The sequence below is a fragment of the Brachyistius frenatus genome, unplaced genomic scaffold (assembly GCF_029030835.1).
Source record: "Brachyistius frenatus isolate BFR_SWC_R1_liver_20210118 unplaced genomic scaffold, ASM2903083v1 Contig_5, whole genome shotgun sequence".
NCBI lineage: Eukaryota > Metazoa > Chordata > Actinopteri > Embiotocidae > Brachyistius > Brachyistius frenatus.
This window is the reverse complement of record NW_027210604.1, coordinates 8727060-8754396: the sequence shown is the minus strand read 5'-3', so window position 1 is coordinate 8754396 and position 27337 is coordinate 8727060. Positions and strand designations below refer to the sequence as shown.

Here is a 27337-nt window from a genome sequence, read left to right as displayed (position 1 = left end):
AATGTATAATTCACAGTGCTTTGTATAGATGTGTGCACTACTAGACAGGCTGTGCCTTTACATAGTTTACTAACTATGTGCTGTAGTTACGTTGGTTGGTTTCCCCTGTGCCATTGCTATGGATAAGTGGCTGTCTTTCTGGAAGAACAAACAAGTCTTTCCACCTCTGTCCCTGCAGCCAAGACAACCCTCCAAATTGGTTTTTAACAGTTAGGACAGCAGCCACTATGGCTATTGTCACAATCCCCCCACAAAACCCTGCAAGTAGCAGCGAGGGCCACACATTTTCCAACTCCTCCAGGTAAGGACGCATGGATTCTGCTAGCATCTGGTCTGAAAAGAAGATTAATAGAGATGATCACAGCAAAGTAGGCAAAATGTTTAATAAGGAGAAATCAAACATAGAATCTAAATTTGCGTGGGCAGATAAATGTTACTTTTACAGTCGGGGGGGTATATTTTTAACAGTAGTTCCTTTGTTCCCTTATAAATTGGATGGGGTTATTTCTCAAGGGGAGGAAAAAAGTTTCGCTTAAATAATGGAACATGGTAATTGATTTCCTCAAATATAAATGAAGAGAAGGCCCATTCAGAGGGGCACTTACTGCCATCTAACAGGTTGGAGAAGTCGTATCCCAGGTCCTTGCTAGTTATGAAGAAATCTCTGTTCCTGTGAAGGGGCAGGAACGGCACCATGTGGTGTTCGCTGTTGTGCCCTATAGGAGCATTAGAATGCGGATACTCGACTGGGGTGGCTCCATGCCTCCTGAGCCACTGCTCAAAAAGACTTTTATAGAGAAAGAAATTAAAACAAAGTACCGTTAAGTGAAAAGTGTATAAATGTATTCAGTTTATTAAATGTGTCTGACTGTATCTCACCTGTCAACATAAGAGTGGTGAAGAAAAAATATGGGGTCATTTGCAGAGGCCTGCACTGAGGACAGGGTTCCATTCATGAACACATGTAGTGAAGCATGCATGCCCATGTGAGACTGGTTTCCTATCCCAGTTGTAGGGTCCCCAAATCCTGCAAGATGGAAAGCTCTCAGAATTGACAAAAATGGCAGCATGTTAGAGAACCAAAAGTTGTTGTAAAACAGATGAAGGTTGGGTTTCTTTTTACAAGAAAACCCCAGATAGTTACCCTATATCTCATTAACAGTGTGAAAAAAATTGACTATTTTTTTTTCTATGATTGAGGTATTTTTTTCATCCAAAATGGTAGCGGTAGTGAATTTTTGAATTTAACCTGTCAAAAAGGCAAGCATTGTATCAAATACTCCCTATATAGCCTTACTAGAGTGGACTATCTTTCTTTTTAGGAAGTATGAGATATGTGAATATGTTCAGAACTGACGGAGGTATCCTTGGAAACCATCATGAAAGAGATAGCTCTTTATTTGGACAGCTCTGTGTTGATATTCAACCTGCTATCAATACAAAATAGATGCTTAGCTATGTGTCAACAGTAGTTGGATTCATGCACAAGCTGTAATCCTGAAGCCAACTCTGAAATTAATGCATACTCACATAGTAACTATATATTTGCTGAGACTCAGTAGATAATCTGGTGCACATTAGTCGTAAAGTATATATCAACATTGGACAATCAAATTTTTTAATATTTTTTGAGTATGTGTACCCCTCAGTTTCTCACAATTTCACTTTCACTGCATACAAAGTCAATTAAAGGCCACAAATTTAGGTGTAAATAACAAACAGGGTACAGAGCAGGTCCACACATTGCCATTACATTACAGTCAAGACAGAGCAGTGTGTGTGTGTGTGTGTGTGTGTGTGTGTGTGTGTGTGTGTGTGTGTGTGTGTGTGTGTGTGTGTGTGTGTGTGTGTGTGTGTGTGTGTGTGTGTGTGTGTGCGTGTGTGTGTGTGCGCGCGCTTATCAGACCTTCCAGAGTGTTCCTGAAGCTCATGTTTGAAGTGCGGTCCGTTGTACCGGTGTCATATTCTCGCAGACTGAGAGTGAACTCCACATCTGCTGAAGTTGGTAGTCGTTCAACCACATTGCGATTTTGTTTTCCAGGATTACGACGCAATTGGCCTTCTGCCGTAGCATCACATAGCACACCTCTGTCATTGTACTCCGCAATCTTGGAGCACATGACCTGTCGATAAGCAAAGATACACAGTACAGAGCAAGAAAGTATCAAGCATAGATTCCAGCAATAAAGTGAACACCAAACATTTGACCGTTATTGTGTGAAAACTTATTTTCTCTAAATGAATTACAGTAAGTTTGAAAATATTCGTGCAATTCAGAATACTTAAAATCTCAGACCAGAAACTAACTGTGAAAGCATTGCTACAATCCATTTTTACTAAAGTGCATGTGCAAGTGTCCTTGTAATTTTTATCCATTCGGTTGTTTAAAATTAAACCACACGGTGTATGAGTTGACACTGCATTTACAGAATACCCAATGCCCCGATTTATTTAAGTGAAAAAAATGTCTGAATGTGTTAATTCCATAGAGCACATTTTAAGGCTTTATCCTCCAATATTTTACCTGAAAAATAATTATACACTCAGGAAAAATATAAATGCAGAATGTTTGTTTTTGCTCCCATTTTTCACGAGTTGAAGTAAGAGGTCTAAGGCTTCTTCGGCGCATACAAAATGTTTTTTTCTCTCAAGGTCTGTTCTAAAAAAAATTGTAAAAAGCAGTGTGAGGGAGCACTTAATTTTTGCCAAGATGTTCCATTCACCTGAAAGGCATCAAGAGTCTGAGCATGGTTTTCGTAGGTGTGCCTTGAACTGCAATTAAAGGCAACTCTAAAATGTGCTGTTTTATCAACGAATACATTGCACAAATGTTGAGAGAGTGTACAATTGGCATGTTGACTGTGCAAATGCCCACCAGAGCTGATTTGAATGTTCATTTACTACCATACGTGGCCTCAAACCCGCAGACCATGTGATATGTAAAAATGCATATCTTTGGCAATATGGGGATTTATTTTTTTTCAAAGATAAAACCTGTGAACAAAATTTCAAAGAAATAAACTTTATGTGTGCATAGAATAAGTCTTAGAACATAAAAAAAAAAAAAAAAAAAAAGAAGAAGAAGAGCAAACACTAAAGTGCTTTGTTAATGTTTGTGGAGTGCATACATTTAAGCTACTGGAGGGAGGAAGTAAAGTAAACAAAAAAAGTAAGGTGTGTATGTGTTTACCCTCCAAGAAGAGAAGACAGAGCCCGGGCTGAGAAAAGTGGGATCCCGGGGGCTCCGGCCTCCCATCAGGTCGTCGGTGCACACGTCACAACCTTTAGCATCCCTCCAGTCCCAATAGGGGAGGGTGAAATTCATGTCTCCGGTCAGCTTCCTGATCTCATGCTCCCAGTGCAGTAAGTAAACGCGGTGCCATGGAAGAAACCCAGGGCCCCAGTGGGCAAAGTCCACATCGGTCCACACATTCCCCGGCCCGCCAAGCAACGCGCTCCGGGATACATAATAATGTACCCACACAAACAAATCATAGACAGACACATTGGCAAACAGTGGCTTTGAGCCGTTCTCCATCTCTTTGTAGGTTCCCGTGGCGACAACATAGTCCCTGCTGACTGACTGCTTGGCTAAGTTCACGTAAGATACAAATCGGATTTTCTCGTCCCTGGTCAGGTGAAATACGTTCCTCCTCAGTAACTCTCTTTTCTCATTACATTTCACCCCAAAGTAGCCAAATTTACAGTCCGCACAGTTGAATCCCATGAAGTTCCATGCACACTGGCAAGTCCGATTGTAGAAAACCAAGGGCCATCCCTCCCGGTCGTCTACCCCGGAGAAGGGGTACTGCGGCCCGTGGCTATGATTCGAGACCCGGACGTCCTGACAGAAGCCCCGGCCCGAGCTGGCCCCACAGGGGGAGCCGTCCCCTTCCCAAGGGGGGCAGCACTCCTTGATGCGCAGGGCCTCCTGGGTTACGCACTGACGGGGGAACTGTTGATAGCTGGGTACAAAATATAACAAAAAACTAATGATTTCCAATGGCCTCATCACAGCAAGCTTTTACTGTGAAGACAGCAAGGAGTCACTGAGATATGGGCCAACAATGACTAAGTGAGATGTGATAAATTCTCGATTTAAATTCCTCACCCCCCTTACACCACCTCCTTTGTTCATGCAGTCACATGCTTAAGCTGACTTTATTGAGTGGGGTAATTAGTCTGAAAGCACACATCTCAAAGTCGCAGCCATACCCCTTCCAGATTAGAATAATTCTAACGAAAATGTATTCAGAAAATGGGAATGGGAATATTTCTGATTCTGCTTTTTACAGCCCTAATTAAAATGTAATATAATTAGGACTACAAAATCATGTAAGGATGTATCTAAAAATGTATAGTTTATATCACACAAAAACAAAAAGCCCTTAAAGGCCCATAGGCTACATGACAAGAAATGTACGGGCCCCATAAGTAGCCTACTGTGATTTTACAGTGATTTTCTGCTTCAGATTCTGTCTGCTTGATTATAGTCAAAGAAATGAGCATGAGACATGTGATATCTCTCTCTCTTTCTCGCTCTTTCTCTCTCTCACACACACACACACACACACACACACACACACACACACACACACACACACACACACACACACACACACAACTGTTTTTCTTGCCATTATGGGATGAAAATCACCATGGCATTACTAGGACCACAGAAAGAGACATGAGCACAAGAAGGAAATATACAACACTATACTTCCATATGTGTAGGTCCATATGTGAACAATAACTATCGACAATAAATCATTATTCATCTTGTCCCTCCTTGTGAGATGAGACAATTGTGGTTGACCACAAATTAACTTCAAGTTAATACTGTATTTACACACTGTAGTCAGGTATATACTAAAAGTATAGTCCCCTGTCAGAATCAGACACTTTCAATTTCTTTAATCAAAGTGCGTATGTGAAAAGCATTTTTTTAATTACATATGTGACTAAAACTGCTATTCAGTAAAGTGTAACCAGCTTGGGTCCAAAAAAAAAAAATCCCATTAGTGTAATTATTCATTTTGGATTTTGTGGTCATATGACCACTAATATCTTATGTAATCATGTACAATACAAGCCACAGCATGAACCTGAGACAAAGGGCTTACTGATGAAGAATGCATTTCCAGAGGCAATGGCTTGCTTTATTGTGCTTCCTCAGAAGAAAACTTTGATGGTATCATTCTGCTGTCTCACATGGCTCTCTTCCTTCGAGAATGCAACCACTGTGCACCCTAACATTTAACTTTTAACCTGTTAATGATGTGATGTTCATGGGGCGAGAACATTTAGTCCATGACAGCAAATGAGTCCCCACCAGAGGGCACCATACAGCTATAACAAATATTTTACAGTACACTGGGCCTACCTTCTTCCTCTGTCTCCCTAGGCAACAAAGAAACCACAAGATTTCACTCATATTCATTTATTTGGTGCCCCATGGAGTCATTCTGACCTATGGCAAGAGAGGGAAGATTTGCAGTTGAAGTACATCGAATGAGTCATTTAGTCTCTTTTTTTTTGTGGACACAATGATTTTCCATCCAGCTCAATTGCAACTAGATGAGAAATTTAATAAAAAGATGTGAAATATCAAGCTGAGTATATAAAGCATTATTTAAGACGTCAAGCTTTGAATGAGGGTTAAATCCACCTCACACTCAGGGAGTTTAACCACAAAACAAATCCATTCATGCCAAATCAAAACCAGTTTAATAAGCAATGCCTTTTTGTAATGAACACCAATGTTGTTGCTTTAATATCATTCATTTAGAATCCTTTATTTTCTTTGTTATACATTTTGTTTCAGTTTTTCATGCGTCTGAATGACTCGCCTCACTGAGCTTTCCACAGTAGCACCCACTTAGTCACTGTTGATGCTCCATGCTTTCCACTGCTATGGAAGAAGACGAGGAGGATGAGGAGGAGGAGGAGTAGGCAGAGGAGAAGGAGGGGGGGCTGTCGTGTGCGTCAGTAAGTCAAACATGTGCCAATAACGGGCTGTATTATCTGCTGCTATTTGCAGTGTGCTGTAGCCAGGCGCCAGACTCAGCTTGAGCAAAAGCCTGCAGCGCTTTTTTTTACTGCTCTTCTGGGATGGAAACGATCTCGAAAGGAATGACATCTGCATGGCAGCTGGAAAAGAAAAGGTAGGCTGAAGTTGTCTTTTAGCATGTGTCTACTGAGCGCACACTAATGAATTCAGTCTTAAATACAGAAGAGATAATTGAGTTTTAAATTAGTTGCATGATGCGCTGACAACAGGATTTCAGTACCACGGACAGCAACTTGATATTCTGTAATAAAGTGAAAGTTTTTAATGATCTCTGGTATGACATGTCAATAAATAGCCAAACATTTTTTTTTTCAATATCCAGACTTAATTAACTGATAAAGTCTAATGCAGAGAGCTCCTGGTGCTTATACACTGCACTCATTTACTTCCTACCGCTGTCCTTTTCTCCAAGAATCTAACCCCTGCCCTTGGCACTACAAACACCATGCCAGAGACAACATATTCATCTGAACCTCAGCTCTAAGAGGACCAAGTATGGCAGTTGGTGCAAGAGGGAACACAGGGATGGGAAAAACACTGTGGTTATACGTGAGGCTACTAGCATTGAGTTTGTTGATGGACCAGGTTGAGGTCAGTGGCCAGAACAATGAGAGAAGGGTATTGGCACATATACCTGGTGACATCATCATGGGTGCTCTGTTCTCTGTACACCACCAACCACCTGCAGACAAGGTGAGCTTTGTGTGTGTTTATGTGTGTCTTATCTTATCCATGTGTGTGTGTGTGTGTGTGTGTGTGTGTGTGTGTGTGTGTGTGTGTGTGTGTGTGTGTGTGTGTGTGTGTGTGTGTGTGTGTGTGTGTGTGTGTGTGTGTGTGTGTGTGTGTGTGTGTGGGTGTGTGTGCGTGCGCGTGTGTGTGTGTTATAAATGTTAATAATTAATTTGTGTCAAACTGTGTTCAGGTCCATGACAAGGTGAGCTTTGTGTGTGTTTATGTGTGTCTTATCTTATCCATGTGTGTGTGTGTGTGTGTGTGTGTGTGTGTGTGTGTGTGTGTGTGTGTGTGTGTGTGTGTGTGTGTGTGTGTGTGTGTGTGTGTGTGTGTGTGTGTGTGTGTGTGTGTGTGTGTGTGTGTGTGTGTGTGTGTGTGTGTGTGTGTGTGTGTGTGTGTGTGTGCGCGCGTGTGTGTGTGTGTGTGTGTGTGTGTGTGTTATAAATGTTAATAATTAATTTGTGTCAAACTGTGTTCAGGTCCATGAGCGAAAGTGTGGTGCAGTACGTGAGCAGTATGGGATCCAGAGAGTGGAGGCTATGATGCACACTCTGGATCGAATTAATGCAGATCCCACTATCCTTCCTAATATCACCCTGGGTTGCGAGATCAGGTTAGTTACCAACCACAAAACTTCTGATTTTGATCTTGTTTTTAGTGACCTTTACTGTTATACTTTGAGTGGACCATGTGTCAATACAATAAAGGATTTTGATATATGGACAAGGGCTAGTTTACCATTTGTGGCAGAGAATAACAAGACAATAGCAGTCTTCTCAAAGTGTTGGTCTCAACAATATGTCCCTCAAGATGAGATAATACTTGCAGGTTTGGAATAAAAGACTTCATATAGGCAGGAATAAAAATTCGCCAGAAGTTTCACAACCACAGCTGTTTTAATTTAGCTGATCCTGTGGGTACTAACTAGTTAGTTACAAGACAATCTACACCAAAAAAATTTGGGGGGGATTCTGCTTTTTACAAAATGTAATAAAAAGTTCAAAACAAATCCCTCATGGTTGAATATATTAATACTGTTCACTTTTATTCTCTAATATTTAAGGGAGGTAAAGGGGTTTACCAGTTTTTAAAAAGCAGAAAAACAGAAGTGATTCCTAAAATATCTGGATTCTTTTAAAATATAACAATTAGGAAAGGAAAGGAAAATTGCCCTAAAGTGTTTGTTTTTTTTAAATAATATGGGTCCAACATTCAATAAAGACGAGGATTTTCACAACTAAAATCCAATATGGCAAAGACAAAAGGGTATATATCTAGACAGAAACATATATAGGGTCAAGTTGAATGAGTAGAGGGTGTGGAAGTGAATGAGGGAGATGTTACTCGGGAGCGGGTCAGGACATGTGGAAGCCTTGAAGGCCAACTTCCAGGGAGACTGTTGGTACCTAAAGACGACTGGGCACAGACAAGTGAACAGTAGCTGGAAGAATTTGGCCAAATTAGAAGACTGATAGGTAACTTTTTGAGTGAAGGCATTGAAGTAAACCAGACTTCCAGGATTTAAGCTGCTGAGAAACAGGTTCGTTTCAGATTTTTTTCAAGTCAACGCTCCTGCAGTACACTGTATGCCATGTATGTTCAAAGAGTTGGTAGCTGCTACTTGTGACAGCCAGTAGCTATGTCTCTGCCACAGCTAAGCAAGGAAACACCACCCAGGGAAATACAAAGAAGGAATTATGTACTAAAAAGACTATGGGAGACACTATCTTGGTTTGACTGATTCAGACTGTTGAAATCCCACATCAGCTTTGGCTGAACTTTGGATTTAAGATTTCGCACTGATTTTAAAATTGTCTTCATCAAGCGGCTCCTCAGTAAACAGGAAGGACAGACTGTGCTATCCTCACCTCTTATTTCTATAATTCTTGCCAAAATATTGTGATTGGGAATTCAGACTTTTTACACCAGGGACTCATGCTGGCACTCTGCAGTGGCGCTGGAGCAGAGTATTGAGTTTATTCGAGACACACTTGTGTTCAACGAAGAGGAGGAGAGCCAGGGCAGATGCACTGCAGAAGCAGGGAGCTTGCTTGTTCAGGGGAAGAAGCCCATTGTGGGACTGATTGGACCAGGATCCAGCTCTGTGGCCATCCAGGTGCAAAATCTCCTTCAGCTCTTCAACATCCCACAGATAGCATACTCGGCCACCAGCATGGATCTCAGTGACAAGGTAAGGCCTGTTAACAAAACCAGCAACAGATTTCAAACTTCAATGAGAAGATTTCAAAGTTCAAACATCCCGAGTGTACTGCCAGACTTGTGAACATGTAAATTTCTTCCAACAGAGCCTTTATAAATATTTTATGAGAGTGGTGCCATCAGATATGCAGCAGGCCAGAGCCATGGTGGACATTGTCAAAAGATACAACTGGAGCTACGTGTCTGCAATACACACAGAGGGTAAGAGTGTGTATGTGTCTTGTACTGTTTTACATTCGTCATTGTTCCATTTTGTCATTCTTCTTTCAATCTTTCATCCCACAGCCATATTTACACATGTAACTTTCCAATTTATCTGTTGCATCTGAACAATCAACATCTGTAGTTGTGTACAGTTGTGCAACAGTAAAAGTTAACTTTTTTAAGTTTCTTTTTCTGTCATTAGGTAAACTGATCCTCATTAATGTGTGCAGTGCGTGACTCAGTTCTTGGTTTCAGTTTGTAGTTTCAGTTGTTTTTGAGTTCTTCGCTTGAAGGCGCAGAAGAGCAGCATTACACTTAACTTACTGTACTGACATTCTGACCCACCATCAACACAGAGGAAGTTCAGCCAAATTGCATATATTATTTTGAGTGCAAATAGCCTCCTCCAGCAAATTTACTGGAGCTAAGACACAAACACACACATACCAATGCACTTTTTCCTTGTGCTCTCTATTAAAGCAAAGTCGGACCACCATAAAACCTCCCAAGGTGTTACTGAGCCGTGGAGGCCAGTATATTAATGACACAATATGAAATTGATTGAAATTTAGCTGTGATTATATATCCTTCTTAACCCTGTTCATCTTTGACAAACCTCTATGGAACATCTGCCACAAGCTTTTAAATCCTTTGGTGTCAGGCAGAGTTATCGCAATTTCAGTGGGGCCAGTCTTTGAATAACTTATCGTACCTATTCAGAAAAAGATACATTTTCCTTCTCAATAATTTTCTTTACTGCTCCCATTAGTTTACTGCTTCTTTTCTAACTTCCCAGTGACTGGAGGCCTTATTTGCTAATAAATCCCTCTTGGTCAGAGTAAGTCCTAAATCTTTACTGGATTGTTCCAGTTTGTTTTCCTAAAATGACTAAACTGCAGTAAAAAAAAGGATTTAAAATGTGTTATTTTGCATGCCTAATATTCTTTTCCAGGATTGTATGTAAACCGAAGCTCCTGTCTTCATGTTTATCTTGTACTGTATATTTCTGTTTTCTAAGGCCAGTAGGATTCAGTTGAAGTGACTTCACATTTGTTTTTCTATGAATGTAATTACACACACACACACACACACACACACACACACACACACACACACACACACACACACACACACACACACACACACACACACACACACACACACACACACACACACACACACACACACACACACACTTCATTTATTTAATCTTACTTATCTAACGCTACTTAGACTCAACATTCTGTGCAAAATTATTCAAAATGTAATTGATTTAAAAAGATTTCAAGGTTTTGCTTTTCTAATCTGTGTGAATGGTTAGAAATATATTGCACATCCCTGGTTGTCCATAATGTTATCACAATTAACTATCTGTAAATGCAAGTAATAACAGGGTTTATGACACAGTCAGTGATAACAACTTTCCCACATTAACAGCTGCAATGGAAACTAAAATCGTTTTAAAATGGTCAGTAACTGAATTGGTGTAGTTTTTTTTTTAAAGACATCACAAGTGCAGTTCCATATTCACTATACCCCAAGGTTGCGTAGTTTTCCATTATATCTTCATTAAGTAACTAATAACAACCCATTAGTTGTGGCAGCATTGGCCCAATAGAAGGTTAAAAGGCCCCATGGAGAGCCAGAAAGGAAGAAAAGAAATATTAAAGAAGATAAATAATTATAATATAAATAGAATTAGCAGCTTCATCAGCAACATTAACAAAAAACTGAATCGAGTTTACAAAAAACTACAAACAATGAAAGTACTCACCCCACATGCCACATGTGGGAGTAAAACTCACATGTAGTAATGAAAAAGATGCCTCAAACAGTGTCACGCACAGTAAGAGTATATTTGCAAAGCAACAGAAACGAGGTGACCTCATTTCCAGCAAAAACAGGGAAGTCTAACCCCTGACGGTTCCCATAATAGGGACTAAATTACCAGATTCTCAAGTGCTGTGCTGGCATTACACTAGTGTATTTGTTTGTTAACACCCTGTGTGTGTATCAGCGAACAAGAGCATTTGTGCTGAGAAGTGAATGTGTCAGGAGCACCACCATTGAAATACTGAGTAAATGATTGCACAGGAATGTGAACAAAGAAGACTGAAGAATTAACGCAACAGCTAAATATACAAAGTGCTTTGTCAAAGGCTCCTGGTGAGTCCAATAATTTTGTTACAGATTAGTTTTGTTCAGTTTATTTGCTTTAGTTAGAGAGCAAACCCCAGGTTTTGTGTGGGCAGTATTGTGTGTGTATATATACGAACACCATTCCATTCATGTGGTTCCCTTCATAGGCAATTATGGTGAGAGCGGTATGGAGGCATTTAAAGACATGGCAGCAAAAGAGGGGATCTGCATCGCCCACTCTGATAAGATATACAGCAACGCAGGGGAACAGAACTTTGACAAGCTGCTGCAGAAACTACGAGGCCATTTGCCCAAAGCCAGGGTGGTGGCCTGCTTCTGTGAGGGCATGACAGTCCGAGGCATACTGATGGCCATGAGACGACAAGGCCTGGTGGGAGAGTTTCTGCTGTTTGGAAGGTGAGCTGTAAATTCTGTAGACTTTTGCATTCTGCATTTCTCACATTTCTTATTCTTATGCGTTACTTTCCAATCCAGACTTTCTTCAGATTTCTCCAGCATCAGAGAAGATGTGTTTGTTGTCGTTGGGATCATATTTGTCCTCTCATCATCACCCGTATTATCATCTTCATTGCATCCATCAACTCCATGGGGCCATAGGAAACTCAAGGTATTTTTTTAATACTTCTTTGCATAGATATGAGAATGACACTGTGCCGTAGAGCTTTAAGAGACTCAAATCAAAATCAAAATGCAGGTTTTGTTTATCTTCAAATCAATTGTGCTTGATACTATTTTTACATTTTAGTGTTTTGATGCAGTCAAAGGATGCATATACATACAGTAACTGAACCATTAAATAGTATTGTATTTTTGTAGTCACTGTCAGAACAGTAAACAACAGCTTCAGAAAATAAGGCATAGCTGGTAGCCATATAAAAGCATATCAGTGACTATTTTTCTTATTTAAAAAGGCCACGTAAGTAGACAAATGAACAGATAAATATGATTATTTGAATTCATATTTATTATAAATAAATATGTACGATCCTGAACCATTCTTGTAAATATATCATTATAGAAGATCACAAACAAAAAAGTGCCACATTTGGAATTTATTTAAGGGAAATAGTACCACACCAAATTTTGCACATTATGCATGGTTCTTCCTGTGGATAATTTAAATAGAGGCTGTCAGAGATTGGGCAAACGGTGAAGAAAGAAAGCGTATGCAATTAAAATCACAAGGCAAAAAAACAAGCAGAAAAAGAGGGGGTTGATTTAGCAGGAGGTTTCACTCTCTCCGAGAATAACATGTTTTATTTTAAGGTTTAGCTCTCTGGCTCACTCTCGTCCCTGGTGTTCTATAAATGCCTTTCCTCATTAGGAGCCACATATGTAGGCTGTCGCTCAAATCTGACAGGAGGAAACATAAAGTAACCTTGAACTACATATTGCAAAACACTACGCTCTATAATCCATATCGTTACACAGAGCTTCCAGATAGTTGTGAAGTTGAAATCAGCTCAAAGAGTAAGATGTTTCTCCTTGCTGTTTTGTTTTCAGGGTAACTATATTTTAGATGTCATCTCCATCTGTTTTGATGCAAATGCATTCATGTGATTATACATCAGCATAAATTCTTATCTGTGTATCCTTCGTCAATTACATTTTGACCTCACTTTGTTCACCTCTCTGGTTCTTCTAGTTAGGTACCTGCACAAAGCATAATTTTTTATGTCAACCTGGACAATGTGTAGATGTTTAGATTCCAGTTACGGATAGTGAGGAACTGGAGGAACAGATTATGTTTTTTTATGTTATTTGGTGTTGTTTTTTAGCCAGCGCTGCTTAAGCCCCTTTTTTGATTTATTTTGTTCAAACAACTGTCAACCTTTCGCTTGTTTGTGTAGAAATCAGTGCAAACTCTAGCTTAATGTAGCAATTTCAATGACACAGGACACAAAGCTCAAATCAGGCCTCTTTATTTCGTTAGAGTAGCGTTAAATTGATTTAGAGTTTCCTCATGGGCGTAGACCTCAGGTTAATTCTAGAACTATTGAAGCAGCTTTTGACCAAACAGCACTGACCGCCATGCGAGCTGAAACTGGCCAAAACTCTACCACTGCTGCAACTACATTTAGAAAAAACGCTTCAATGTTGTTGATACTGGTCGCTATTTGGTTTATCCTTCAGAGTAGCTGGGCACACCTTAATGCCATCAGGATTTCCAGACTATAATCGCAGTGAAGATCTAATTGCTAGTGTCAGTTAAGAAGCATGATCTCTCCTGGCTTCCCACCTGCAAATACTGCTATTGATGCTCATTGGAATGACTGTAAAAGCTGGAAACACAGCAACCGTAGCTGCTCAGGCTTTCGCTCAGACGGCTGTTTTATTTTTTTGTGTCTGTGTGTCTTTTTCTTCTATTTCTTGTTTAGTTCTCATTTTAGTAACAGACACCTTTCTGCCCTCAAGATTGTTTCAGTTCTAAAGTCTTCACTCAGGAAAGATTTGACTGTAAAAGTTGACCAGTATTGTGCTGTAAAAGGTGAAATAGGAGCACAAAGTGTGTGTGTGCATGTGTGTGTTTGTGTGTTTCAGAGCACGCTTGCACATTATGTGTGTTCTCAGGCTTGTAGGTGGTGTGGCAACATGCTGCACGCAGCATATTGCCCTCCCAGGTCGACGTGTGGGTTTCAGAGCTCTCGTTCAAGAGTGATTCAAACTATCCAGAGTCAAAGCCCTCCATGCTTTTCATATCCATTTCTCCCTTTTTATGCCAGTGTACCATTTCTGTGCTCGCTTCTCTAAGGATGTGTTATGAAATGATCTCCTACCTCACTCAGAGAACCAGGCATCATAAAAAAAAAAAAAACACCCACACTACTATTGTATAACTCCAGCTTGGTTAGGGAAGTTTTCAGAAATTACTTCTTTGGTATTTTTTTTTGTCAGTTACACAGAGAACAGTGCAATTTTTAGTGTCAGTGAGGTGTGTGTTTTTATATGTATATATATATGTGTGGAGGTGTAATCAACCGTCTGTCTTGGTTGATTGTAGACAAGTATCCAGGGAATGATAATAATAGATGCAGTAGAGATCTTTCCAAACAGCTCAATGATGAGATAACATGTTGAGCCCTAAATGTTTTTTGATGAACAGCTTCTCAGATGTGTCTGCAGACGCTGCTGTGTGGTGTTGTTTGTCTAGTGTTTACAGTTTATTCAGTATTAAGTATCTTTTTGTAACTGTTGCCAGATGGTACATTTTTCAGTTGCAAATGAATATATGACTGTCAGAATGAAAAGGCATGGACAAATTGGTTCACCTCTACAGAATGTTTTCGCAATGAAGGGCTTTTTAAGTGCACTGCTTGTAAAGGTGCTAAAATATGTGCTAAAAAAAAGTCTATATGCTCTTGTGTCTCTCAATGGAGTTAACTGATAATGAGCCTGAAGAGATCTAATTAGTCTCCGGTCAGACACAAACTTTGCAAAAAAAACAACAACACAAAACATGTTGAAAAGATAATAACATGTCAGGCCTCTCTTTCCTGACCACATGGTATATTTGCACATGAACATGATTAAAGAGCATAATGAAGAAACAAAGTAAAGAAAAAACAATTAAAGAATTGTACTTCCTAATTCGTCAATTTAAAGATTTGAGCAAATACTTTTTATTTCTATTACTCAGTGAGTTTTGTGTTGGCTTCATTGTAATCTATTTTACTCTCATTCCTGTCATTACATTCATTTGGTGAGGCACCACCTTTATCTTTTAATTTGTGCAACAGTGGTCCAAAATTTCACTGAAAGGACAAACCATACCGTAGCTTTTTGCAGAAGGCCACATCAAAACATTCCTTGCCATTGTGGTTTAAATGTTATCCTCCATAAAACCACTTCAAATTACAGTAATCTATTGTACCCGGACCCTATATTTAGTTAAACCCTTCTGAAATAGTTTTTATAAATTATAAATAATTTACTTTTTAATTTCGAGTTTATGTTAGGTTTCACTGTAACATTTGCTTCCTGGACTTCTAACTTGGGCAACCACCCTCTTATCCTCTTTAAACCCAAAGTGGTTGAAACCACTTTCACCAAAAAAGTGAAAGTACTTGGGCTACTTTGCAAATGTGCTATTAAGTAAAAATGCTGTTCAGCATCAGCTTAACTGCTGATGGTGTTCTGAGTGATTTGATGTTCTTTGGTATTAAATGCGATGTTAATTGTCAGGTTTACCAGCTATTCCTTACAAATAAGAGACCGTAAGACATTTTCCACAACAATAATACGAAGAGAGTGCTGTCTAAACAGCAGTTACCAAGATGCTGAAACTAGTGTACAATAAAGTATACCTCATGAATGGTTTCTGTATAAGAACAAGAAAGCTAGTCTACGGAAAATAAAGCGTGTAAAATACCGGTTTTTACTCTTAACAGGCTGCTGAATCTTTGTCTAACTCCCACTTTCTCCTGTCCAGTGATGGCTGGGCTGACAGGTATGATGTGACTGATGGCTACCAGAGGGAAGCAGCAGGTGGAATCACTATAAAGCTGAAGTCAGCGTATGTGACCTGGTTCGATGATTATTACCTGAACCTGAAGCCTGATGCCAACCAGAGGAACCCCTGGTTCCCTGAGTTCTGGCAGCACCGCTTCCAGTGCAGGTTGAGGGGACACCCGCAGGAGAGCACCACGTACAACCGTACTTGCACTTGTCAGTACAACACAGCGATCATTTTCTGTACACCTACTGAGACACGTTTCACTCGTCTGTAGATTATAGTGATTACAGTTATTGGATTGCTTCTTATTAACAATTTTGTGTTCTCCACAGGGAGAGAGTCTTTGCGCCATCAATATGCTCAGGACACCAAGATGGGCTTTGTCATAAATGCCATTTATTCCATGGCTTATGGCCTACATGCCATGCAGCAAGCCCTCTGCCCAGGATATAAGGTAAGATGAGCAACACTGAGCACATTTGAATGCTTTCACATCAGGTTTGACAGTACTGACAGTGTTATCTTTTCCCCAGGGTTTATGTGAGTCCATGCGGCCTATTGATGGCCGCAAGCTGCTTGACTTTCTGATGAAAACCAACTTTACTGGTGTGTCTGGGGAGACCATCCTCTTTGATCAGAATGGAGACTCACCTGGCAGGTAAGGATCATGATGAGGAAGAAAAGGTGAGAAGTAAAGATGTTGAAATCAAATGTGTGCATAACACAGCATTATGCACTTCAGGTATGAAATAATGAACTTCAAGCACATAGGCGAGGATGAATACGCTTACATCCATGTGGGGAGCTGGAATCAGGGTGGCCTAAAGATGAACGATGAGGAAATCTGGAGTAACAACAGTGACATCATCCAGTCAGTCTGCTCTGAGCCCTGCCAGAAGGCACAGATCAAGGTATGAACCACTCCTATGAACTCAGTTGTACATTGTTGAGTGTAAGATGTGTTTTAAAATCAGCTAGTTATATTGAATTTGTTATCATTTCAAGACATTTTGTAGAAATAGTTGTGTGCCTACCAACACTTTTATTTACATACAGGAGCAGAGCCTATATCAACCTCTACAAGCTATAAACAACATTTACAAGTTGTGTATTATGAAAATTTAGTTTAGGTAATATTGGCAGCTGTTTTTATTATAATGATCTATAAAAGACATGGTTTCATGCATTTATATTTCACTATAGACTGCAGAAGTTATCATAGTTCTATTGAAGAGAACTATTAAGTACCACCCACACAGCAACCTTAGACTGATCCCACAGGTTTACAATCTTCCAAACTGGTCCAATCAGATCCTCAAGTACCCCACCGGGGATTCAGCACAGCTCTTTGTTCAAGCTTTAATCATCTCCCATCTGGGTTTCTCTTGCTCCCTCCAGCCCATCCAGACTGCAGTCTCCCTTCTCTGTATCATCCCAAAAGTCTCTAACATTAAACCCTTCTTTAACAGTTTGCATCAACACCCTGTGACATGGCAAATTCAGTTTAATGCATGGTTTTGAAAAGATCTGCAAGCAGAGCTTTGGCTCTCTCTGGCCTGTGCTCACCTCGTCAATACCACCATTCTGGAGTCATTGCCTGCCTCCCCACAGCATCATATTGACATGTCATTCCTTTGAAAAAAAAAAAAATACCTCTCTCACAGTTTAAGTTTCTGCTCCCTCCACCTGTTCTTATTTTCATCCATCCGAGAAGCCTGTCCCAGGTTACAGTCACAGAGCTAACATGCAGGATGGAAACAGTGTTGAAGGAAGTATTCAGATCCTTTACTTAAGTAAAAGTAGCAATACCATATATTTTAAAAAAAACAACAACAACACTATTTCAAGTAAAAGTTTTGCATTCTGTACTTGAGGAAAATTACTTATTAATAGCAAAAGTGTAAAAGTACTCAATATTGCATTGAACATGGTATTGGACAATGATTAATAATGCATTCATATATAAACAGCATGTTGCAGTTAGTTAGATGAGCTGCAGCTGACTGAAGCTATTTTTTTATTTTCTAATTTACTGTGTGATGATGTATGATAATTAATATGTTCATTATAAGAATATCAAATATCACACATTGGTTTAAAGTATCTGGAAGCTGTAGCTGTCACATAAAGGTAGAGAGTAGAAGTAGAGAGTAATATAAAATTAGAACCTTCGGGTAAACTACAAGTACCTCTGACTTCTGCTTAGTATTTAAGTAAAGTGCTTTGTTCCTTTTTGCCAATGACTGCCAATCCTGTTCACACCTAAGGGCAACATAAAGTTTCCAAATGCAATGACCTGCATGTTTTCATGCAAAGCACAAGTGCAAACTCCACACAAAAATGACAAAAGATGAGATTTAAATGCCGATCCTTCTTGTAATGTGACTAGCCACTGGCCCACAATGCTTCCACTTTTCCTTAACTCTCTATATATTATACTTATACTCTGAAGGGATGCAAAGGCAGAGATTTTTTTTTAGTTTTTTTTAAATAATGAGACTCAATGACGTTTCCCTCTTCTTTTGATCCCCTGATGAACAAATCCTCATGTCCTTGCTCTTCAGGATAGTCAGAGTGTAAGATTAGCTACAGAAAAGTGCCATTGGAGCTTTGAGGCCTTTCAGCCCTTTCATACTGGTGTGTGTGTCTCCAGGTGATCCGTAAAGGAGAGGTGAGCTGCTGTTGGACCTGCACTCCCTGCAAGGAGAATGAGTTTGTGTTTGATGAGTACACTTGTCGAGCCTGCATCCTGGGCTCGTGGCCCACAGATGACCTCACTGGTACACACTTCGTTTTTATGTCTCAGTTACATACAAATACAGGATTTCTAAACAGGCCAGAAGAGCCATCCAATCTGGGTCACACACTGATGGTGCACCCACAAATCCCCTTACAACTTATGTACCACACACAACGCAAACTGGCAGACACCAAGAGACACTACTACACAGAAATCAGTACGAATGCTTGGATACTGTAGACCCACTGAGAGACTTAAGATCCATGCCAGAATAAAGGATTTTGCTGAAGCCATATTTTTTTAATTCCAAAATCCACAGAAGCCCTTTTCTTGCTTTTTGTGAACACTTAATATCCCCTAGAATATTTCACTTTGTCTGTAGTTTGGAAAAATACCAGCTTTGTTTATATTCACACGCATCAAGGTATCACGCCACAGCATGTAATGCCTGCATCAGTCACTAGAGGGTATTGTTTCAGTGTCATGTTATGCGTGACAATGGTTATGTTCATGATTATGGTTAGGAAAAGATGGTTCTGGTCAAAATAAGTAATTTTTTTGTAAGCTACTTAACCAACTTATGTAAGCTATGTAAGTAGCTTACTAATGTAAGTAGCTTTCTTACGTCACTTTAAAAAAAAAAGTGGACCTTTGGTCTCTCACGGACTCGTACACTTGTGTCCCAGGTGACAGTTACTTAATGTACGATACATACGTTAAATTTGTTACTTTGTCAAAGTAACTTTCTTGCATTACGTGTTAAAAATCCACACTGACATTTGCTTTTTCATGGACTCCAACACTGGTGTCCCTGGTGAAAGTCCTGTGTTTTCTCCGTCCGACATCTCCTTGACCTCCTCCCCACGTGGACTTTATCACTCTTCGTACTTCCTCACATGACCTCTGTCACATTATCTCTTTTGACCCTGGTCATACATGGGTGTACTTCTCGCGCCAAGTCAAAGTCAAACACGGCACTGACACAATATATTTTAGTGGATTGACGGATGTATTGTATGCTTTTGCATAACACCAGGCTGCACATCAAGCTGATAGTTACAGACGAAAGCACAAATACACATCCTTTGACTATTGGTCTTGCAGACAAATCAAAATGTAGCTGGAACCTTTCCAGTTCTTGGTTTCTCATTGATGATCTCCCTGCACCCTGCAGGTTGTGAGCCGATCCCAGTACAATATGTGCGTTGGGGGGATCCAGAGCCCATCGCTGCAGTGGTCTTCGCCTGTCTGGGCCTCCTGGCTACACTTTTTGTTACTTCAGTCTTCATCAAGTAAATATAGCAAATACTTTTACCAGATGTTTACATACAAACTTAAAATCACTGGATCAAACGTAACCCAATTTGTCTGTGTATTTATTTCTACATTTAGATACATTTAGAGTATCAGCACAAGTGTATCTACATGAAGAGAATGCTTTGACCTCTAGTGTTTTTTGGATATATAATGTATTACTGTTGAGTTTTTAACCCAAACTAAAATGTATTTAAGCTATTTTTAAACATAACTATTTGTTACTGATTGTTCATTTTGTATTGTAATATGTTAATCCTTTGCAGTTTTGTCATTTTGTACATTTCATATTGTTTCCTATGGTTAAAAGATTTAATTTAAAACTGTGTCCGACACACAATAACCATATTAGTTTGGGTTATTAATAAGTCAGCACACATATTAGAAAATAACACTAATTCTGGGTCAAAGTAAATTTCTATATTGACTTGAATAAATCTGAAATTTTAGAATATGGTACAATCATCAGTCATTACTCTACAGTAAACCGTAAATGGCTTCTTAGAGTTGCAGGTGATCCTCATACTGTATCTCTTCACTGCTCCAAATATTGTCTAGCAATTTTTTTTAATCCAGATGTTTGTTTTGTCTATAGATTTTGGGACACTCCTGTGGTCAAGTCATCGAGTCGTGAGCTCTGCTACATTATTCTGGCTGGAATATGTCTGGGCTACGTCTGCACTTTCAGCCTTATCGCCAAGCCACACATTGTCTATTGCTACCTCCAGCGGCTAGGAATCGGCCTGTCTCCTGCCATGAGCTACTCGGCTCTTGTCACCAAGGTAATTTGTTTTCTGTTTAGTTATGAGGAGGTAGCAGTATAATAGAATATAGGTTCGTGTCATGTTTCACTTCCTGTGAAACTTTGATGGTTAATGCCCATGGGTCATGGTTCATCAACTTCATTTTTATTTGGAATGCTTTTTATGCACTGTGCAAAAAATGTCAGGCACTAAGGCACTTTTAGGTACTCTTTCGACTTCACACAGTACCATTAGGAATGTTTCTGGTTGGTCCCAAATTCATTCTACAGCATAACTACCTCGAAGATGTAGCAAGAACTGTTAGTATGGGATTATACAAAGTAACAAAACCAAGGCAGCCTAAATTCACAAAACCGCACCTTGGAGAATCAGTGCTATGGCAGAGTGGTCAGCCAAAAGTTTTTTTATTTTTTGTTTTTTCTGTCGGTGCAATAAGGTTCACTTTCATGACATTATTTTTGAAAGCATCCTCATTTTACTTACTGTGGCCTTTGGTGGGTGAGAGAGCTCTTCAACTGTCAACAGACATTACTGCTGTGAATGTGAGTCATCCCTGTAGACATTTTACATAGGACACTAAATTACTTAAATCTGATGGGGTTTTTTGCAGAGTTTCTGAGTGCTTAATGAGTCATTTTAAAGACTTTAACACTTTGACATAGCAAGAGGATTTTAAATTTTATCTTTATAATTTAACCTTTTCACAACAACCACCTTTAATCAGACAAGTTGTCTGCTATTACAGTCACGTGTTCTGGAGTGTTTTTAAGTATATATGGAAGGCCAACTGACTGGACTAAAAGAGCTACCTACGGGGACTGGAGGACTGCCAATTGCAAGGGAGGCATGGTAGAAGATGAGGATCTCTGTGTGGGCTGAGGCTGATGTTTAAGATCTGGAAAGGGGATTATTGTCATGAATCAGTGCAAGAGGTATTGTATTATCCACAGTGGATGTAATTGAAGCATGTAGAACCGTTTGATCTATTTCTGATCCAGACCAACCGCATAGCACGGATCCTGGCAGGCAGCAAGAAGAAGATCTGCACCAAAAAGCCGCGCTTTATGTCCGCCTGCGCACAATTGGTCATCGCCTTCCTACTCATACTGCTGCAGCTGGGAATTATTGTGGCACTTCTTATCATAGAGCCACCACAGGTGTGTGTGTGTGTGTGTGTGTGTGTGTGTGTGTGTGTGTGTGTGTGTGTGTGTGTGTGTGTGTGTGTGTGTGTGTGTGTGTGTGTGTGTGTGTGTGTGTGTCTTTTACAATGGGGGCGATGTTCATTTACATTAATTTATTTATTTCGACAACGAGAGTGACCTTTACCTCTGTCTCCTCTTAGGTGATCTATGACTACCCCAGTATCCGTGAGGTGCACTTGATCTGCAATCTGACCACTTTGGGGGTGGTAGCGCCGCTGGGCTACAATGGCCTGCTTATCCTCAGCTGCACCTTCTACGCCTTCAAGGTACTTCAGCATAACGTTTGTTAATAATACAAGGCTGTCTCATTGTACTTTCTCAATTAGGTTTATACCATGTGTTCATGTATTTGCAAATTTTCTCAGTTTCCTTCTCCATGTATTCTGTTTTTTGTACCTTAGTCTGCACTACTTTAAAATTATATTTCTCCTTTTCCCCTACAGACTCGTAATGTACCTGCCAATTTTAATGAGGCCAAGTATATTGCCTTTACCATGTACACCACCTGTATCATCTGGTTGGCCTTTGTTCCTATTTACTTTGGCTCCAACTACAAGATCATAACCATGTGCTTTAGTGTCAGCCTCAGTGCCACAGTGGCTCTCTGCTGCATGTTTGTCCCCAAGGTAAGATACAAACACAATCAAAGTTCAAATTAAAAACAGTTCTAAGGATTTTATGCCATCTTTTTGGCAGAATATTTGTATCTTTTAACCTCTATGCTAATAGTAATTTGTTGCTCTTTTTCATGATCAGGTGTACATCATGCTCGCCAAGCCTGAGAAAAACGTCCGCAGTGCTTTCACTACATCCACAGTTGTGCGCATGCATGTGGGCGATGCTAAGAAAGCTGCCAAGTCTGGCAAACCCTCCAGCAGCATGGCTAACTTGTTTCGCCGTCGTGGCTCTGCACAGGACAACATAAGGTACAGTGAGGGCGTCACGGTGGTGCAGTGGTTAGCATTGTCGCCTCACAGCAAAAAGGTTCCGGGTTTGAATCCGGTCCTGGGCCTTTCTGTGCGGAGTTTGCATGTTCTCCCTGTGCTTGCGTGGGTTCTCTCCGTGTTCTCCGGCTTCCTCCCATCATCCAAAAACATGCACCTCAGGTCAGGTTACCTGGCGCCGCGCTAGTGGCAGCCTGTTGCAGCAGCTCCCCCCTGAGAGCCCCCCTGCTGTAGTGAAGAAATTTCCCCTCGGGGATTAATAATGTGAAATAAAAAAAAAAAAAGGTATTTGAGGGATTATTTGGGGGGAAATAAGCTATCTAAACCAGTTTTGCCCAAATACATAAAGCTTGTTAAGTAAACAAAATAGCTCTCATTAAGTTGTTATATAAAAAGATTATGGCCTGTGGGAATTATTTGCATTTTGGGATTTTTCTCACACTTTCCTTAGCATTACTAATAGAATAAATAGAGTTTACTACTTAGGGTACCATAATGTCAGATCCAAGATGTCTATATGTGTTTTGAGACAGTCAAAACCCTATTAACCCATGCATTCACTCCTATAGACTGAAGGGTCTAATTGTACTTTTTTTTTTTTTTTTTTAAAGAAGCTCTTTTATTCATTTTACGAAACAAGCCTCTTTTCTTGAGTCCAATTTGGCCACTATTTTTCCAGATACTGATAAATCAGGAAAAAATATGCAACTGTGTGGGGTAGAGACAGCACACTCCTCTAAGCATCTTATTAGTTGGGTACAACAGGAGGAAAGTTCAGGGTGAAAAAGCTTTTGTCGTTTCTGTCCACGAGTCAATGTATATGTATAAAAGTTTATGAAAGAAATACATTATACACAAAATCACTGCTAGCCCTGTTTCCTCTTACACCGTTTATATGGAGCTGAATCCATTGCAACAGGCTGAAAATGAAGCCAAGAAAAACTGCTCCCTGATCTGAGAAAAGGCTACCTCATTTGGGTTACATGTTCCCAGAGGACACCCACTGCCTTTAAGGATTTCTCTTTCTAGGGAAGATAAAAGAACATGGAGTGAGACAAGATATTACACAGGGAATAGTAGAAATACTGACTAGAAGAAATAGAGCATGAACCTCGGCATAGATGGCGTAGGTTCTTTTCTCAGTGTCATGCTGGTATAATGGTAATAAACTGTACATGTTTACACATACAGTAATGTCTTGTAGTATACTCATGTTTTTTTTACGTAGAGAAGGCTTGCAGTATTATTACAAAGTACTTTAAATGTGTCATAAATACAATCACTTTTACTATAAACAAAATATATATTTTTACTTTTCATATGTTTTACAGCTCCAATGGGAAATCCGTGACATGGGAACAGAACGAGCGTAGCTACAGACCAAACCTATGGAAGAGGATGTCATTCCATGTCAAGAAAAAGGAACCAGTCGAGGTGAATCAGACGGCCATCATCAAACCCTTCTCCAAAGGAGGAGATGAACCTGCGGACAATGGCGTCAAAGAGCAATATGAAGAACCTCAGGTGTCTCAGTCTTTCACCTGCTCACCCTCTCAGTCACCTCTGCCCTCCATCAGTCAGCATGCAGAAAAGGCAAGGGGTCTCCAGGGAGAAGAAGATGGCGAGGAAGCACAAGTTTTACCCACCTATACACCGGAGCAACCTGCTGGGGTCAGAAAGAGAGTTGGGGACAACGGCCAGGGTGCTGGCGAGGTGGATGGAGGGGACGTTAGCATCATAGGAGTGGGTGACATCGGCATCGGGATGATTGGCGACCAACCTCAGGGTACCACTATCATGGACCAAATCAGCTGCGTGGTTAACCGTTTCACTGCCAACATCAGTGAGCTAAACACCATGATGCTGCCAGGGGGAGCCACTGTCAGCCCCCCCAGCACCACTGCTCTGCCTGCCGCTGCAGATCCCGCCCCCTGTCCACCTCAGTACCACACATCCAGGAACAGACAGGCGCCCTCCACTGTCACGACGTATGCCGAGGTAACCACCGTCTCCAATTTCTGCGAGAATCGACCCGCGGGTAGGATTTATGAGCACCTGGCTGGGACTTGCGTGAGTGGCCGACGAACCAAGGATATGGAGGAGCTGATGGCTCTGACTCCTCCATCCCCATTTAGAGACTCATCTCTGAGCTCCGATGGCAGCTCTCCCACCTCCATGTCCCCGGCTTCTGAGGCTGAATATGACCAGCTGCTGCTGAGACACTACAGCCAGAGCTCCTCCTCCCTTTAAACACGCTCTCTCCACACCATTTTCTTCCTGTTTATCTGCTATTTGGAGTTCTTTAAACTCCATGAGACAAAGCTTCAAACTGGACCAAACTCTTCGATGCCTTTCAATATGTGGATTTTTTTTTTTGGATTGTTTAAGCAGTTTTTATTGAGAAAACGAAGAGAAGAATACCAATAAGAGGATGTATTATCCGGTGGCAAACATTAATTTCTGAAAATAAGCTGAGCTATGTCACCGCTTTTGTCATCAACTGAATTAAAAACTTGACAAACTGGTACACACATATGGGCATTTTAAAGACTTTTTAATGCTTTTCTAACATGTTTTAAACTCTGTTTTAAAGTCCAAAGAAAACACTGATAAGCTGAGAAGAAAACAAATTTCCAAAATCAAGTTATGTTTTTATTTCATTACAAAATGGTTATTGATCTTCAGTGGAGAAATTTACCAAATATTTTTGTTCAGTGTTTTTTTGGATCATGCCCAAATAGCAAATGAGTTTCATTATGGCATATCTCTACAATCTAGGAAGTGCAGGGATTACAAAAAGCTTAAGGTGGTTGTATTTCGGTTGTATATTTTGCATTATCTATTATCATAAACAAAGAAAGCGTAATTATTATTGTTTTTTTTATTTTTTTTTTATTGCTCGCCATTGACTTTCTGTTCAGTTGATGTTTTTGTTACAAAAAACTGTCCTCACCTGAAACATTTTGGGATGTGTCTGGATGCAGATTGTATCAGCATGAAGGCATTTGTCCAGAAGAAAACAGCTCAATTAACTTTGCCTTTTATCAAAAGGTCAGACATGACAAATTTTTCTTGCCCTCAAATTTGTTGTCAATCACGGAGGATATAAGGGAGTATTTTCTATCCTGATGCTGAAGGAAAGTGTGTAAAGATGCTGCCAATCAGGAATCAGCTCTTTACATCTCAAGACGTCATTAGGTGTCTAACCCACAAAGAGCTTACATGGACTACTTGGATGTCATCTTATTCTCTTTTTATCTAGATGTGGCTTAGTTGAATGTACGATAAGTTACAGTTTTCGTGGACCAAAATGATCTTCCACCTCAGGATGTGTCTGAACCAAAATACTCTCTGACTTTGATTCTTACTTGCGGAGTGAGTGCTGCCAAGTGTTGGCTCAAAATGTTTCCAGTTTGCATGATGTCAAGATTTGTTTGCACTCACTGAGTTATGTTTGTAATGAACTACTTTTGAATATCGTGAAGTCAAACCACATAATAGATACAGTAGCAAAGTAATGATATTAGTAGTGATACTTAGGTGTTTTTAAGGTTAGTTTTAAGAGGACAGAAGCAAACTGAAAGTGTGCCAGATTTTTCAGACACCTTTTGCAAAACTGCTTGTTTCCAGCCTTGCTTTTTATTACTTACATATATGCCAATGTCTCCTTGCAGTAAATGGCATTGTGTTTCTATAAACTGGGTCACATTGAGAATCCTATTTAGATTTATTATGCCTGAACATTTCAATGCAATGGATAGTCTTTTCTATTTATTTTTTTTGTATCTGCATTTTGTTAGATGACTGATAGTATGGCTTCACAGGCCTACAGCTTTTCTGCTTCGAAGATATGATTATATTCATGTAGTAGCCAGCTTATATTTGTTTATCAGAAAATTGTATTTTATTTTATTTTGGGGGGGACAATCCTGAGCCTTCCCTTGTCTGTTATTTTTACAAAGTAAGGAAAGTCTTCATGCTTTTTGACATGTGCAGTATTGTTTACAGATTTTCAATGGAAAAATCATTATAGAGAATTATGACAATTGCATGCAGGTTTGTGCCAACTCAGATTTTTCCATATGATGCTTTATGCCAGTAATTCACTGATATACTCTAAATGATCTTTATCTTACCTTTTCATCTGCTTTTCAGATAGCCTGAATTTTACAATTTAGACTTGTGCTGCATTAAAGGTTTTCATCAAATATGGAATACATTTTTACAGTCATTTTTAATTTATTGTAAATACTCATTTTCATTGAAGGGGAATGCAGGAATATAGAAATGCTACATCATACCCATAGAAATAATACGTTATCTCAATATTTGAAAATTTACTGTAAAGTACAAGCATAACTGGAAGGTCATTACATGACTCAATTATTCTTTACTGTCTCGAAGCAACCATTTTATTAGAATTATTCTTATAATTTTTTTCACATTTGATAGATAACTATTTTTTTTATGATGAAAAAAATCTGAATTTCCAAGCTTGAAAGAGTCATGTTTCTTTTCAGAGCTAAGAACTGGA

At 39.8% G+C, this 27337-nt stretch overlaps 2 protein-coding genes across 2 annotated transcripts; one reads left to right on the top strand and one right to left on the bottom strand.

Moving 5' to 3' along the window:
• Positions 1-73: 73 nt before the first annotated feature.
• On the bottom strand, positions 74-4012 carry LOC138634949 (tyrosinase-like). The gene is made up of 5 exons (XM_069722194.1): positions 3191-4012; positions 1907-2123; positions 880-1027; positions 606-787; positions 74-333 (listed from the first exon to the last, which is right to left on the bottom strand). The coding sequence occupies exons 1-5, from the start codon at positions 4010-4012 to the stop codon at positions 74-76; spliced, it is 1629 nt and encodes a 542-aa protein (XP_069578295.1).
• Positions 4013-6017: 2005 nt separating this feature from the next.
• grm5a (glutamate receptor, metabotropic 5a) lies at positions 6018-27018 on the top strand. The gene is made up of 18 exons (XM_069721086.1): positions 6018-6164; positions 6483-6763; positions 7282-7415; positions 8732-8993; positions 9109-9223; positions 11533-11782; positions 15816-16051; positions 16172-16293; positions 16373-16497; positions 16582-16750; positions 18493-18619; positions 19754-19871; positions 20489-20675; positions 21656-21814; positions 22000-22125; positions 22303-22485; positions 22616-22785; positions 24135-27018. Exons 2-18 carry the CDS (start codon positions 6566-6568, stop codon positions 25051-25053), a joined length of 3600 nt encoding a protein of 1199 aa, XP_069577187.1. The 5' UTR covers positions 6018-6164; positions 6483-6565; the 3' UTR covers positions 25054-27018.
• The last annotated feature ends 319 nt before the right edge of the window (positions 27019-27337 follow it).